This window comes from Taudactylus pleione, unplaced genomic scaffold, assembly GCF_031769625.1.
Source record: "Taudactylus pleione unplaced genomic scaffold, aTauple2 ptg000269l, whole genome shotgun sequence".
NCBI classification, from domain to species: Eukaryota; Metazoa; Chordata; class Amphibia; order Anura; family Myobatrachidae; genus Taudactylus; species Taudactylus pleione.
In genome coordinates, this window is record NW_028284671.1 from 625,312 (window position 1) to 639,851 (window position 14,540).

At 44.1% G+C, this 14,540-nt stretch overlaps 1 protein-coding gene across 5 annotated transcripts in view; it reads left to right on the top strand.

The window, feature by feature from the left end:
• Window positions 1-14,540, top strand: part of LOC148513799 (pleckstrin homology domain-containing family S member 1-like) — a 110,429-nt gene that overhangs the window by 51,211 nt on the left and 44,678 nt on the right. For all 5 annotated transcript variants that reach the window (XM_088481348.1, XM_088481350.1, XM_088481349.1 and 2 more), the window contains one exon: window positions 10,721-10,787. In XM_088481348.1, coding sequence (XP_088337474.1) covers window positions 10,721-10,787 — 67 coding nt within the window. The remainder of the gene's footprint in view (window positions 1-10,720; window positions 10,788-14,540) is intronic.

The window sequence follows — 14,540 nt, forward strand, 5'->3', positions numbered from 1 at the left end:
CGTGTCGCTTAGCATAGTCATCCAGCTACCTCGGTGCAACGTTTTGGACATAAAAACACTATTGTGAGGTGTGAGGTGTTCAGAATAGACTGGAAATGAGTGGAAATTAAGGTTATTGAGGTTAATAATAGCATAGGAGCAGAAAAACCTACAAATTCTGTGATTTTAGCTGTTTTTATGCTTTTTTTAAAAAAAATACAGATCCAAAACACAAAACCCAGAACCCAAAACACGGAAGGGTGGTTTTGGCAAAACCAATCCAGATCCAAAACACGAAGAAAGATCCAGATCCAAAACCAAAACACAAAACACGAAAAGTGGCCGGTGCACACCCCTAATGCAAACTCATACAAATCTATCTTTTCTTCTTTATTGGGGAACCCTGAATTCCAACATGGCCTGGCGTCCTTCCCTTTTAAGAGATTATATGAACAGGGTCATGACAATTAATACCTTATTGGACAAGCAGGCCAAAACACCTCTAACCCATTCTCAAACGATAGATAAATTCCCATTGTTCCGCTTTTACCCACTTGCTTATATGCAAGCAAAGTATTATATTATTGCAACCACCAAATGTTTTTTCCGATGTTGATTGGGATAACCCATTAGATGAGCTGTTTCTCTCCCCCCCAGTATCTAAACATGCTTTATCCACCTATTACTCTTTTTTGAGAACACAAATTGATCATGCCCAAATACGTACTGGCATGAATAAATGGACAATTGATATTCCCTCTCTCTCCTGTGAAACTTTAAATACAATTTTAGGCACGTCTACAAAAATCCTTCCTGCCACACAATACCAAGAGATGTTTTTGAATCTGTTTCATAGGACATACTTTTCTCCCCATAGGCAATTTAGGGCAGGAATGGTGGCATCGCCCTCATGTCCTCGTTGCCAATCTCCACTAGCTGACACATATCACTATTTTTGGAAATTCCCACTTCTTAGAATATTTTGGTTACAGGTGCGTAGATACTTGGTGAATTATCTACTCTTTGCCAATGAATGGGCGCTGTTTGGGATATTGCCGGATGCTCAGAGGGTCACAAAAGGCAGTAAAAAATTATTATATACAAAGGAGTGAGCGGCGCTTAATTAACACACACAGGGCCTGATTCTGACCCGCTTGCGAGTGTTGAGCGCTCGCAAGCGGGTCGATGGTGCCCTAGTGCGCATGCGCACGACGGAGGGAGCTCCATCGTGCGCATGCGCGAGACCCGGCTAGCGACGGGGTAGCCGTCGCTCCAGGTCTCGCACCAAAGGGGGCGTGCTGTCGATGTTGATTGACAGCATGCCCCCTTTGGTGGGCGTGCCGGGGGTGTGGCTGCCAGACGGAGGCGTTCCCATGGGAACGCATACCGTCTGGGTCCAGCCCCACTGACATCACTAGTGATGTCAGTGGGAGTGATTTTGGCTCTGATAGAGCCAAAGTCACTCCAGGGCTTGCGGCAGCGAGACCCTACCGCAGGGTCTCGTCGCAAGCCCGATGGTCGCGATGGTCTTGACCATCGCGACCATCATCATGGACGCTCGCATAAGCTGCGGGTGGTAACCCACAGCTATGCGAGCGTCCAAAAGGCCGCTCCAAGTTTAGGTAGGAGGGCCCTGATTCAGAGCGAGCGCTCTGGTCAGAGCGTCCGGCTCTGAATCAGGCCCTCATTTCCGCCACTTGAAGAAGCCGCCGGTGTGCAGAGAAACGCATTGAGGACACGGAGGATTAATTGAGAAATATAGAGCCCAACATACAACACCCCGCTGTATACCTCCTGGGATTGGATACCCAAGCTTCTCCAAGTTTCACGCCAGCCGGCACCCCATGTGATCCGCGCAACCTCCTGGGAGTGTGAGACTCGGAGTGCTGCGCCTGGAGTGCTCACAGAGAGGGACGGCGGGCCACTGCGCTGAGACACAGCACATCATTACCGGAGACAGCATTCTGGAGCGGCATCATCGTAGAGGAGGACAGGGAGTACTTTGGCTAATTGAGCGATTCATGCTCCGTACAATTATTTCTCATTGAGAACATAATATCAAGTTCACTGTGGATCACTGGAAGACATTTACCGTATATACTCGAGTATAAGCCGAGTTTTTCAGCACATTTTTTGTGCTGAAAAAGCACCCCCTCGGCTTATACTCGAGTCATGCCCGCATGGTACGCTGCTGAGTAGCGTACCATGCGGGGCCGCGGTGCAGACTGTGACACTGTAACACAGCCTGCACCGCGTGTGTAGCGCTGACCGGACGGAGTTCGGTCAGCACTACACACTGCCAAACACACAGCCGCCGGAGCCGGCAGCTATGTGTTTGGTGTAATCAGCAGCCGCTGAGAGTCTGTCAGACTCTCAGCGGCTACTGCTGCTCCCACTGCGGGAGCCATCTTCCGGCTCCCGCAGTGGGTAATGGGAGAGACGTCGTCATGACGACGTCTCTCCCATTATGCAAAGCAGCGGAGGAGCCTGTAGCAACGTCGGGACCAGGAGCGGGGTTACAGGTAAGTGTTTAGTTTTTTTACATTTCTTTCTACTGGGGGGGCTACTACCAGGGGGGGATATCGCTACTGGGGGCACTACCAGAGGGGGGGATTAATAATGGGGGAACTACCAGGGGGGGGATGTTGCTACTGGGGGCACTACCAGGGAGGGGGGGAATACTGGGGGCACTACCAGGGGGGATGTTGCTACTGGGGGCACTACCAGGGGGGGTTAATACTGGGGGCACTACCAGGGGGGGATATTGCTACTGGGGGCACTACGAGGGGGGGATATTACTACTGGGGGCACTACCAGGGGGGGATTACTACTGGGGGCACTACCAGGGGGGGATTACTACTGGGGACAGTACCAGAGGGGGGATTACTACCAGTAGCTGCTGCATTTCCCACCCTAGGCTTATACTCGAGTTAATAAGTTTTCCCAGTTTTTTGTGGTAAAATTAGGTACCTCGGCTTATATTCGGGTCGACTTATACTCGAGTATATACGGTAGTTACACTGGGCCACACTGTTTCTCTTAAACGCTGCTACATTTGACTCGAGCATACTGGACTTTTATAGACTCAAAGGGATTGTCCATTTACCATCATATCAAGCTCCTTGTGATTATTACAAAAGTGATGCAAATGAATTAAGCTAGTTATATTTATACTCGCTGAGATTTATGAGAGAATTGTTTGTTGCGCATTTTTGATTGATTGAGTGTCTGTGACACATTTGAATATCTTGTTTTTTTACATACATATGCTATTTTGATATCCCCACTCCCGGGAGTTTTATGTGTGTTTTGGATACATAGGGCCTGATTCAGAGCCACTCGTAAGCGGGCGCTCGTTCGTTCCGAGCGATGTTAGCCCAACTGCGCATGCGTACGGATCGTTATACGCATGCGCTAACCAGTCAGTGCGGCCGAAATTCATGTGCTCGCAAAACAGCGAATGCCTGCTATTTTGAGTGACAGAAAGAGGCGTATGTGGGTGGTAACAGGGGAAGGTGCTTGAAAATGGGGAGTGGAAATCAGAACGCAGGCGTGCTTAAAGGTCAAAATGGGCGTTTTATGGGTGTGCATATTTAAAACAGCAGCGTCATTGACCACGTCACTGGGATATTTTATAGTCAGAACTGCTCGCAAAATTGTGGTAGCAAAAACCAACCCCAAGAATAGCGAGCAGTTCATACCCTTGTCGATGTACTCGATTAATCAAATAAATAGCGGACATGACGTAGGATGCGAGCGGCCAGGGGGCGTATTTTTAAAAAAAATGAACGCAAGTTTTGTTCGCCCGTTCAGACATAGAGGCGTGAACAGACCGCAAACAGCGAACGGTTCATTTGAATAGCCACCCCTTGTTTTAGAACGAACGACCGCAAATAGCGAGTGGCTCTGAATGAGGGCCATAATCTTTTATATATTTTTATGACATTCTATTAAAGAATCAAAGAACACCTCCTAGTGTGTGTTAATTGAGCGCAGCCCACTCCTTTGTATATAATATATTTTTGTTGGAAGTTTTTTGGCAAGACTTTCTGTGGGTGTGCGGCAATTTACACCAGTAGGAGAGACAGCAGCATCGCACCACTGGCGCTTGGGTTATTTTGTCTGTTTGTAAAAAATTATTAATGATAATTAGTGCGGTAGCACGTAAAGCTATTTTAGAAGCCTGGATAAGTATTTCCCTTCCTACTCTAAAGTTATTCAGGAAAAACTTTTTCATGTGTTTAACATGGAATGGATAGAAACCACATTGGAGAAAGAAACTCGGATCTAAAAAATTTTTGATACATGGGAAAGCTATATCTCAACCTTGCCTATTGGTATTAGGAAACATATCCATATAGCGTTCCCGCTAGGCTGTTTTAGCGGGGCGCGGCGCCCTGCCCTCCTTCTGGAGGGCAAAAAGCACCCTGCCCTCACAGCCTGCGGGTGCCATCTTCACACGCGGGACACTGCGTCTCGCGGGAGGAGAAATGTGCGGTGACACGGTCCCCGCCGGAGAATAGACGCCGGGCACATGTGCCCGGCATCTATTCTCCCTGTCTGCAGCGCTTGGGGGATGCCCGGCGTGTCCGCAAGTGCCGGGCACGCCAACAAGAATGACGAAAAGGGGACGCGTCTTATAGACATGCCCCCTTTTCATAACCACGCCCCCTTTTCGGGCGCGTGAACACTATCCATGCATCATTTAAAAATACGGACTGGTACTGTATATACTCCGTGAAATATCCAATGACCCCCCAATCACTTTGGAGTCCTAAAGCCAAATAACAGTGGAGAATATTAATATATTTTTACACACAATATGCGTTTGTGACTATATCAATATCAGAATAAAGGGAAATATTCATGTCCATTTGTTATTTTATTTTTGGGGGGGGATGTGCTGGGTTCTCGGCCTCGTCTCATAACTCTCGCCTTTCATTTTTTGACAAGATTGTAGTGAAGGTTTTACTGGTAGCATTGTTTCAAGGTGATAAATTGATTTGATTTATATTCAATTTATTGTTATGAATATATGTTATTATTGTAATGATTTAAGATTATTTTGTTTTTGATTCTGTTTCCAGTTACCGATTTGATATGTAACAAATATTGTTTGTATTTTAATTTTTTATATATAGCGTTCATTTGTATATTGTATACGGTGTTTCAATAAAAAGAACATTTGAAAAAAAAAAAAAAAGTTGACGAATAGGCTGTCTTCACGAGTGGAGTAATTTGGCGTTTCAGGGTAGAAAGTGTCACATAACAACACCCATAAAAATAACTGTCAGCAATGCTAACACATTTATGTGGTATCCTGGCTTTCAACGAAATTTACAACCACATAACTCAAACAAATGAAAGGAACATCACTCACAACCCTCACTTAATGCAGGTTACAGTATACACAGACCATAAACAACACATGGCTTACAGTGACTCAGCGTTCCCGTATTCAGGTTTGCCAACCTCCAAAATTCCTTAGTATTTAACAAAATACCTCAACATCATCATCATCGGGCTATATCTCAGAACCGAGAGCTAACAGAGTCTTAAATGTCTTATATTGGTACTTTGCATGCTGAAATCAATTAGAAGGAACTATTTTCACGATGGAAACATTTTTCAGTGCTGCTCAGTGTTACTATCTCTAGTTATTGCAATGTTCTGGGGAGAGACAGGACTCACTGTACTATATAGAAGTACATGGTACACAGAATCGGTATGGTATACCGATGGATGGGTTGCCAGCGGTCAAAACACAGACGTTGGCATCCCGATCATGAAGAATCCCTAACCCTAACCCCCACTCCCTGTAACCTAACCCTCCCTCCCTGTAACCTAACCCTAATCTCCCCCCCCAGGGTGCCTAAACCCAAACCCCCACTCCAGCGGCTAACAACTAACATGACCAGCTTACCTGCGCTCGGGATGGAGGCTGTCGTGATTTTGGCGTCGGTATAAAGATATAAAGAAAAAAACCTAGCGCCAATAGAATAGAAAAATCTGACAATAATTCAGCAGTCAAATAAGGTTATGTCAACCTTATTAATTGGAGTAGAGCAAAGAGAAAGACTGCGCTCTAGAGTCTATGCCGGGACATCAGTTCAAAACATACAATAGAATAAAAACAGCATTTTATTGTAAAAAGGCTATACGCCAATTCAAAAATTGTATACACAATAAATTACATGCAAGAGAGTTGATCAGACTCTCAGTATTAAGACAATAAATATATACACGAATGACACAAAGAGGTATAGTTAACCAATCTATATTGGAGTGTACCAATATAGAAACACTGAAAATGATGATCCTAGTGACCCTGGAGATCCTTAGTAGTGAGAAAGGTCTCGTATATAAATGACCAGATAAGGTATGTCCAACCTTCTAAGGAAAGTCTCGTATAGAATTCAATATAGGGAGTATATCAAAGTAATAATAAAGATTCTTTCTCCTGAAGGTACTTTCTCAATATCTCAATGCTGTATATATCGCAGCTGATTGAAACACATTTATAATAAAAATATCAACATTCAGCCTCCTCCAACATATATATATATACACACGGCTGTGTCTCTGTAAGCACAGCAATAGCCGTGGGGATGTAGAACTAGAGCCGTAGGTAGCAGGATAAGTTAATATAGGCCAGGTATGTACCATCGACGTGAGGTGATACCAGCTACCAGCCCACTCCAGAGTATGCCAAATACCTCATAGCAAATTCTCAGCAGCCGGGACACTGTAAGGTGAAAGACGTGAATGATGTTTTACACCTGTAGATGTTGCGCCAGATGACATCCGTCTCAGTGCGGCGCTGATGCAGACAATGCCAGACCGTGAGGTCCCTCGGCTCTAAATAGCAGCCGGGTGATGGTGGTGTCAGTGAAGTAGCGGTCATACAATGAATACGGAGGTGAGCAGGAGGTGAGCGTCCCAGCGGCTCAGTTAGTAGATACAATCTCCGCTATTTAAGCAGTAGGACTCCCGATGGACCGGAGGATGGTCAGAGTAACAGTTGCCAGCTTGTCTTTTTGGAGGCGTGCAGACGGACGCTGAATGTAGATAGCAGGTAAGGTCTCCAGGCACCGACAGGGAACGACAACGCGTTTCGGCTACTACTGTAGCCTTTTTCAAGTCAAGTGTTCCCCACCCCCATTGTCCATTACATGGTATAAATAGCCCTAGAACACAGCTAATTGATTAGTTAATTATTTCAGTCTGGTCTGTTTTGTCCATAGAGCTCATTAAGAGTTCAATTCTGCAGGTTTGTAGTTACTCCCAGTGGATCTCATACTATCATTAGCAGCTTCTAAAGAACTCAGGTAAAAATTAACCATTAAACCACAAACCGACTAATATGTAGTTCTACTATACCAATAGTTAATACAATATTGAATTGATATAAACGTATATATACACATATACATATGTATATATATATATATGTACATACATATACACACATAAAGATAAATTATAATTAATTATTAAATAAATATTAAAAAATATATCGCTACATAAAAAGATAATATAGAAATTATATATTTTAATAATAATATTATATAGTATTAAAGTTGATCTGATGTCCCGGCATAAATATGACTTGAAGAATCTAGGTATTAATAATAAACAACTTATATAAATAAATAGTGATAATAATGATAATAATAATAATAATAATAATCATAATCATAATAATAAAAATAGAATCAATAATTAAGATAATTAGAACTAATACAATATAAACCTATTAAAGAAAATAAATAAAATAAAACAAAATAGAATAAATAGCAAGAGAGGAAAGATCCTTGGACGGATGTCAAAGAAGAATAATTAAATAGGAATAACTCAATCCTAAAATCAACCTGACCCAAACGAACATATATAAATTAATACATACATACATACACACATACATGTAAAAACATATATGTGCGTGTATGAATACATGGATAAATACCAATAGGCAAGTTGGACAGATGATAGCCCACTCATACACAAACAAGGTCTAGTAAATAGACCAAGAACAAATGAACCAAAAACAAGTGGGGAAGGGGGTGGGGGGTAGACCATGTTCGCTTGGTTGACCAGACAGTACATAAAAAGCAGCTACGGTCTAACCCGCACCCACATATAGAACATGTATACATATATATAGATGCATGTACATACACAATCACATAAACATACTAATCATAAAATTCAAGTGCTTCGTTGAGGCCATCTGGAGAAAGTGTTTGAAGTCTGAAAATCCACTTGGATTCAGCTTCACATAGTCTTTTGAATCTATCACCACCCCTATTGGTAATTCCTATGTGTTCTATCCCCGCAATCTTGAGACAGGCTGGATTATTCTGATGGACCTCAGAAAAATGTCTGGAAACACTATGTGTCGCCAAACCTTTAATGACATTAAGTCTGTGTTCACGAAACCGTTCTTTGAGAGCCCTAGTTGTTCGGCCTACTTATTGTAAAGAGCAAGCACAACTAAGTGCATATATAATATAGCTAGATTCACAATTAATGTGACTAGTAATATCAAATTTAATATCTGTTATGGCTGATACAATTTGCTTATTTTTATTAATCTGTTTACACGTAAGACATCTCATACGATTGCAGGGAAAACATCCATTTGGTCTCAATGGAAGACAAGTATTAATATGTATATTCTCTTTGATATTTCTAGAAAAAGTACTTGGAGCTAAAAAACTTTTTAAATTCCTATTCTTTTTAAAAATGACAGTGGGTTTTGAGGCAATATTGGATGAGAGAACTGAGTCACACAATAATATTTTATAATTTTTATTAATGATTGACTTAATTTTATTTGATTTATTATTGAATTGAGATATAAAGGCCAAAGGAACATCTTTCTTCATAGATTTAGTGTTAGTTTCTAAGGGTAGAGAGATATCGGCTATATTGTCCAAGGTATTAGTTGGTACAATAGTATTATTAGCATAAGGCCCAGTCTCCTTCAACCTAGACTTATGGGTGATTTCAGCATGAGTTTTAGCATTCTCCACTAGTTCAAGAGGATAACCTCTCATCACAAAATTTTCAGTTAATTTGTCGGCATGAAGATGAAAATCCTCATCTCTCGTACAGTTACGTCTAACTCTCCCCATTTGACTCTTAGGAATATTATCAATCCATGGACGATAATGTCCACTCTGGTAATGAAGATAAGAGCTCGAGTCTACTGGTTTAGTATAGAGAGTAGAGATGATTTTATCATCTGCAACCGACAACGTGACGTCTAGGAAATCAATGGAAGTATGACTAAAATGCGAGGTGAACCGTAAATTAAAAGTGTTAGTGTTCAAAACTGAGGTGAAATCAGTGGCAGAAAAAATATCCCCATCCCAAATCAAAAATAAATCATCGATGTAACGGCCATAGAACACCAGACCCGCTCCGGCTGATCCATCCCAAATGTATTTATCCTCAAATGTACCCATATATATGTTTGCAAAGCTCGGTATAAAGATAGGCATCAGGATTTTGAAGCCTATCATTAGTCCCATATGGGGATTCTGATGTCGGGATAATGATAGGCCGCTGGTAATGAGACTGCATCCCTGGTACACACCTGTCTTTCGATGAACCAAAAAAAAAGGAAACTGTCCGCACAGGAATTTGTGGGTTATGTACTATTTCTTATTTATGTGACATTAGCAGGGGGTGCATCTCAAAGCACTATAGAGACTGTATTGGTTACAGGTATAATATTAATAATAAATCTTATGAAGTGTTATTTTTTGGTACACCGGTCTAAATGCCGACCGCCGGCTTCCCGACTATCTAATCCCGGCAAGTGTATAATGACAGGCGTCGAAATCCCGACGCCTGTCATTAGACCTACGCCGGGAGCCCGACACCCGGGTTACCAATCGAAGGTATGCTGGGCGCGGACAGCCGCGGGGGAAGGGAGGGGGGGGATTATGTTAGGGCCTCCTGGGGGGGGGAGTTAGGGTTAGGCACCCCCCCGGGAGGTTAGGATTAGGCTAGGGGAAGGGGGGGTTAGGCACCCCCGAGAGGGAGGTCAGGGTTAGGCATCCCCCCCGGGAGACTTAGGGTTAGGCTGCGAGGAAGGGGGGGGTTAGTTTTAGGCACTTAGATGGAGGTTAGGGTTAGGTTAGTAAATAGAAAAAATACTCACCTGTCAGGATCTTCACTGCCGGGCTTCCGCTGTCCGGATATGCGGCCGGCGGTAAATCATCCTGATTCCTGTACTAGTTCCCTCCCCATACTGTATACCTATTATGATATTTAAGCACAGGCAAGATCTCACCTGTTACTAGTACATTTACTTGTTGACATTTAAGATTATTTTAACAATAATCTGGGCCAAAAGTCTGAATTGATAAGAAATGTTTTTTTAAGGACAATAACAATGTAGTGTTATTATACTGTACAGTTACTATTGTCCCTAGTGTATATGAATGCCTCACAATAAACCAGCCGATGAGGGGACGTTGAATGATAAGTTATCACTTTTTAATAATGAAAATCTCTCGCCTGAACACACTGATGGCTTAATATAGTTTATCAAGTAAATATGAGGTGGTGGGGGAGGGTCATCACTTTGTGCCTCTTGCCTCAGCAATGTCACTAACTGAATATTTGTTCTGAGGTCAAAAAGTGTCTGCCTCCCCTGTGCAGGTGATGGGGACAAACTCTTAATGTCTCAATGTTATCCTAATGGTTTGCGTCTTGTCGCCTTACACAGAGACACCATCGCAGACTGGCAAAGAAGTATCACAGACGTGTGGGTGCAAAGTAACCAGGCATCTCCGGTAAGAGAGGTTATATACGCTGCCGCTCACCGCACAATGCTCTATGGAGGAGGTGTGTCAAACCTTCTACATAGGACAGGGGAAGAAGTTACCCATGGCAACCAACCGGCTACTAGCTGTCATTTTATAGACGGTGCTAGGTAAATGGTAGCTAGAAGCTGACTGGATGATATGAGCAACTTGTCCAATTTTGCTCTTTAGAACATTTGATACATCTCCCCCAAAGTTCTGATTTTTGTGACACTAACAGGATTTTTTTTATTATGGAGCCAAGGCCCCAAATTACACATAACGTCCCGCTCCATCAACCAAGGGCCTATCAGGTTAGACACCCTTTGTTAGAGATTCTAGACAATAGGCTGAATGAATGAGAGACAATGTTATACTAAGGGAAGACGCCCTGGTACATGTAATGGCTATATACATTTCCATATTCCCGTATAAGTTCTGCTTTGATGAAACCCTTGCCAAGACAGAACCTCAATTTCTTCAAAATGCAACGTTCCTTACCTTGTACGTTCCTAGGCTGCCAATGGACACGCCCAGATATGTCATGATAAGTCAACTATATCGGTGACATTTGCATGGTGGCACAGTGGCTAGCATTGCTGCCTTACAGAGCTGTGGTCATTGTGTTCTATTCTGACCAGGACCTTATCTGTGTGGAGTTTATATTTTCTCATTGTGTATTTTTTTCCAGTTAGGAGCACACAACCCATCCTACCCTACTGTGTGTGAGTGGGCTAGAAAATCTATATTGTATATTGTAAGTTACAATAAGGCAAGGGCTGGTATGGATGATTATTATGTACAGTGCTGTGTAATATGACTGGTGCCACCGGTGGCGTAACTAGGGTATTTGGAGCCCAGGGCAAGTGGGGCAACATGACACACACCCCTTTCTCATCACTCTGAGAACATTCTTTTTCATTCCATATGCACCTTAATGCAGTGCCCCTTATACAGCCCCCCCTATGCAGTGCCCCCAGTAGTGGTCCCCCTTATGCAGGCCCCCAGTATGCAATGCACCCAGTAGTGGCCTCACTTATGCAGGCCCCCAGTAGTGCCCCTTATACAGCAGCCCTAGTAGTGGTCCCCCTTATGCAGCCCCCCATTACTTCCTCTTATAAAGTGCCCCTAGTAGTGGTCCCCCTTACAGTGCATCCGGAAAGTATTCACAACGCTTCCCTTTTTCCACATTTTGTTATGTGACAGCCTAATTCCAAAATGGAATAAATTCACTTTTGTCCTCAAAATTCTGCACACAATACCCCATAATGACAACGTATAAAAAGTTTTTTTTTAGATTTTTGCAAATTTATTAAAAAAAACCCTAATAAATCACATGTACATAAGTATTCACAGCCTTTGGCATGAAGCTCAAAATTGAGCCCAGGTGCATCCTGTTTCCACTGATCATCCTTGAGATGTTCCTATAACTTAATTGGAATCCAGCTGTGGTAAATTCAGTTGACTGGAGATGATTTTGAAAGGCATACGCCTGTCTATATAAGGTCCCACACTTGACAGTGCATGTCAGAGCACAAACCAAGCATGAAGTCCAAGGAATTGTCTGTAGACCTCCGAGACAGGATTGTCTCGAGGCAAAAATCTAGGAAAGGGTACAGAAAAATATCTGCGGTTTTCAAGGTCCCAATGAGCACAGTGGCCTCCATCATCCGTAAATGAAAGAAGTTCGGAACCACCAGAACTCTTCCCAGAGTTGGCCGGCCGTCTAAACTGAACAATCGGGGCAGAAGGGCCCTAGTCAGGGAGGTGACCAAGAACCCGATAGTCACTCTGTCAGAGCTACAGCATTCCTCTGTGGAGAGAGGAGAACCTTCCAGAAGGACAACCATCTCTGCAGAAATCACCAATCAGGCCTGTATTATAGAGTGGCCAGACGTAAGCCACTCCTTAGTAAAGAGCACATGGCAGCCCGCCTGGAGTTTGCCAAAATGCACCTGAAGGACTCTCAGACCATGATGAGACAAAGATTGAACTCTTTGGCGTGAATGCCAGGCGTTATGTTTGGAGGAAACCAGGCACCGCTCATCACCAGGCCAATACCATCCCTACAGTGAAGAATGGTGGTGGCAGCATTATGCTGTGGGGATGTTTTTCAGCGGCAAGAACTGGGAGACTAATCAGGATAGAGGGAAAGATGAATGCAGCAATGTACAGAGACATCCTGGATGAAAACCTGCTCCAGAGCGCTCTTGACCTCATACTGGGGCGACGGTTCATCTTTCAGCAGGACAACGACCCTAAGCACACAGCCAAGATATCAAAGGAGTGATTTCCGGACCACTCTGTGTATGTCCTTGAGTGGCCCAGCCAGAGTCCAGACTTGAATCCGATTGAACATGGCTGTGCACCGACGCTTCCCATCCAACCTGATGGAGCTTGAGAGGTGCTGCAAAGAGGAACGGGCAAAGACCAAAGATAGGTGCGGCAAGCATGTGGCATCATATTCAAAAAGACTTGAGGCTGTAATTGCTGCCAAAGGTGCATCAACAAAGTATAGAGCAAAGGTTGTGAATACTTATGCACATGTGATTTCTTGTTGTTTTTTTTTTATTCAATTTGCAAACGTCGCAAAAATAAAATGTTTACACGTTGTCATTATGGGGTATTGTGTGTAGAATTTTGATGGACAAAAATGAATTTATTCCATTTTGAAATAACATAACAAAATGTGGAAAAAGTGAAGCGTTGTGAATACTTTCCGGATGCATCGTATGTAGGCCCCCAGTAGTGCCCCTTATACAGTGCCCCCAGTAGTGGTCCCCCTTATGCAGGCCCCCAGTAGTGGTTTCCCTTATGCAGGCCCACAGTAGTGATCTGGGATCAATATGAATGACCGCTGGACCTATGTCCGTTGGTTCAAATCCCGATGCCGGAAGACCGGCAGCAGTGAAGATCTCGACAGGTGATTAAGGGAAGTATAACTAACCCTCTCCCCCCCTAACCCTAACTTAGGGGTGCCTAACCTTAACCTCCCCTCCTAATGCCTAACCCTCCCGTCCCCGCAGCCTAATCCTAACCCCCCCTTCCCCTAGCCTGACAATCCCTCCCCCCGCAGCTGTCCGCGCCCGCCGCCCGGGATAACTTAATTCGGTATGCCAGGCGTCGGGCTCCCAGCGTAGGAATGATAGGCATCGGGATTTCGACACCTATCATTAGTCCCTTAGTGGGATTGAGAGTCGGGAAGCCGGTGGTCGGCATTTCGACCTTCGGCTTCCTGACTGTATACCGCAGTGGTCCCCCTTATACAGTGCAAAAAGGCGTGGTCACAAGGTGCATGGTCACTGGAAAATGGGGCGTGTCAACATGACGCCCCCCTCCCCTTTCTCGTCACTCTGGGAACATTCTTTTCCATCCATATGCACATTAATGCAGTGCCCCCAGTAGTGGTCCCCCTTCTGCAGGCCCCCAGTAGTGCATCTTATACAGTACCCCCCAGTATGCAATGCACCCAGTAGTGATCCCCACTATGCAGTGCCCCTTAGACAGTGCCCCCTGTAGTGGTCCTCCCTATTCAGTGCCCTCAGTAGTGGTTCCCCCTGTGCAGTGCCCCTTTGTGCCCCCAGTAGTAAGCCCCTTATACAGTACTCCCTGTAGTGGTCCTCCCTAGTCAGTGCCCCCAGTAGTGGTTCCCCCTGTGCAGTGCCCCTTGTGCCCCCAGTAGTAAACCCTTTATATAGTGCCCCCAGTAGTAGTCCCCCCCTATGCAGTGCCCCCAGTAGTGGT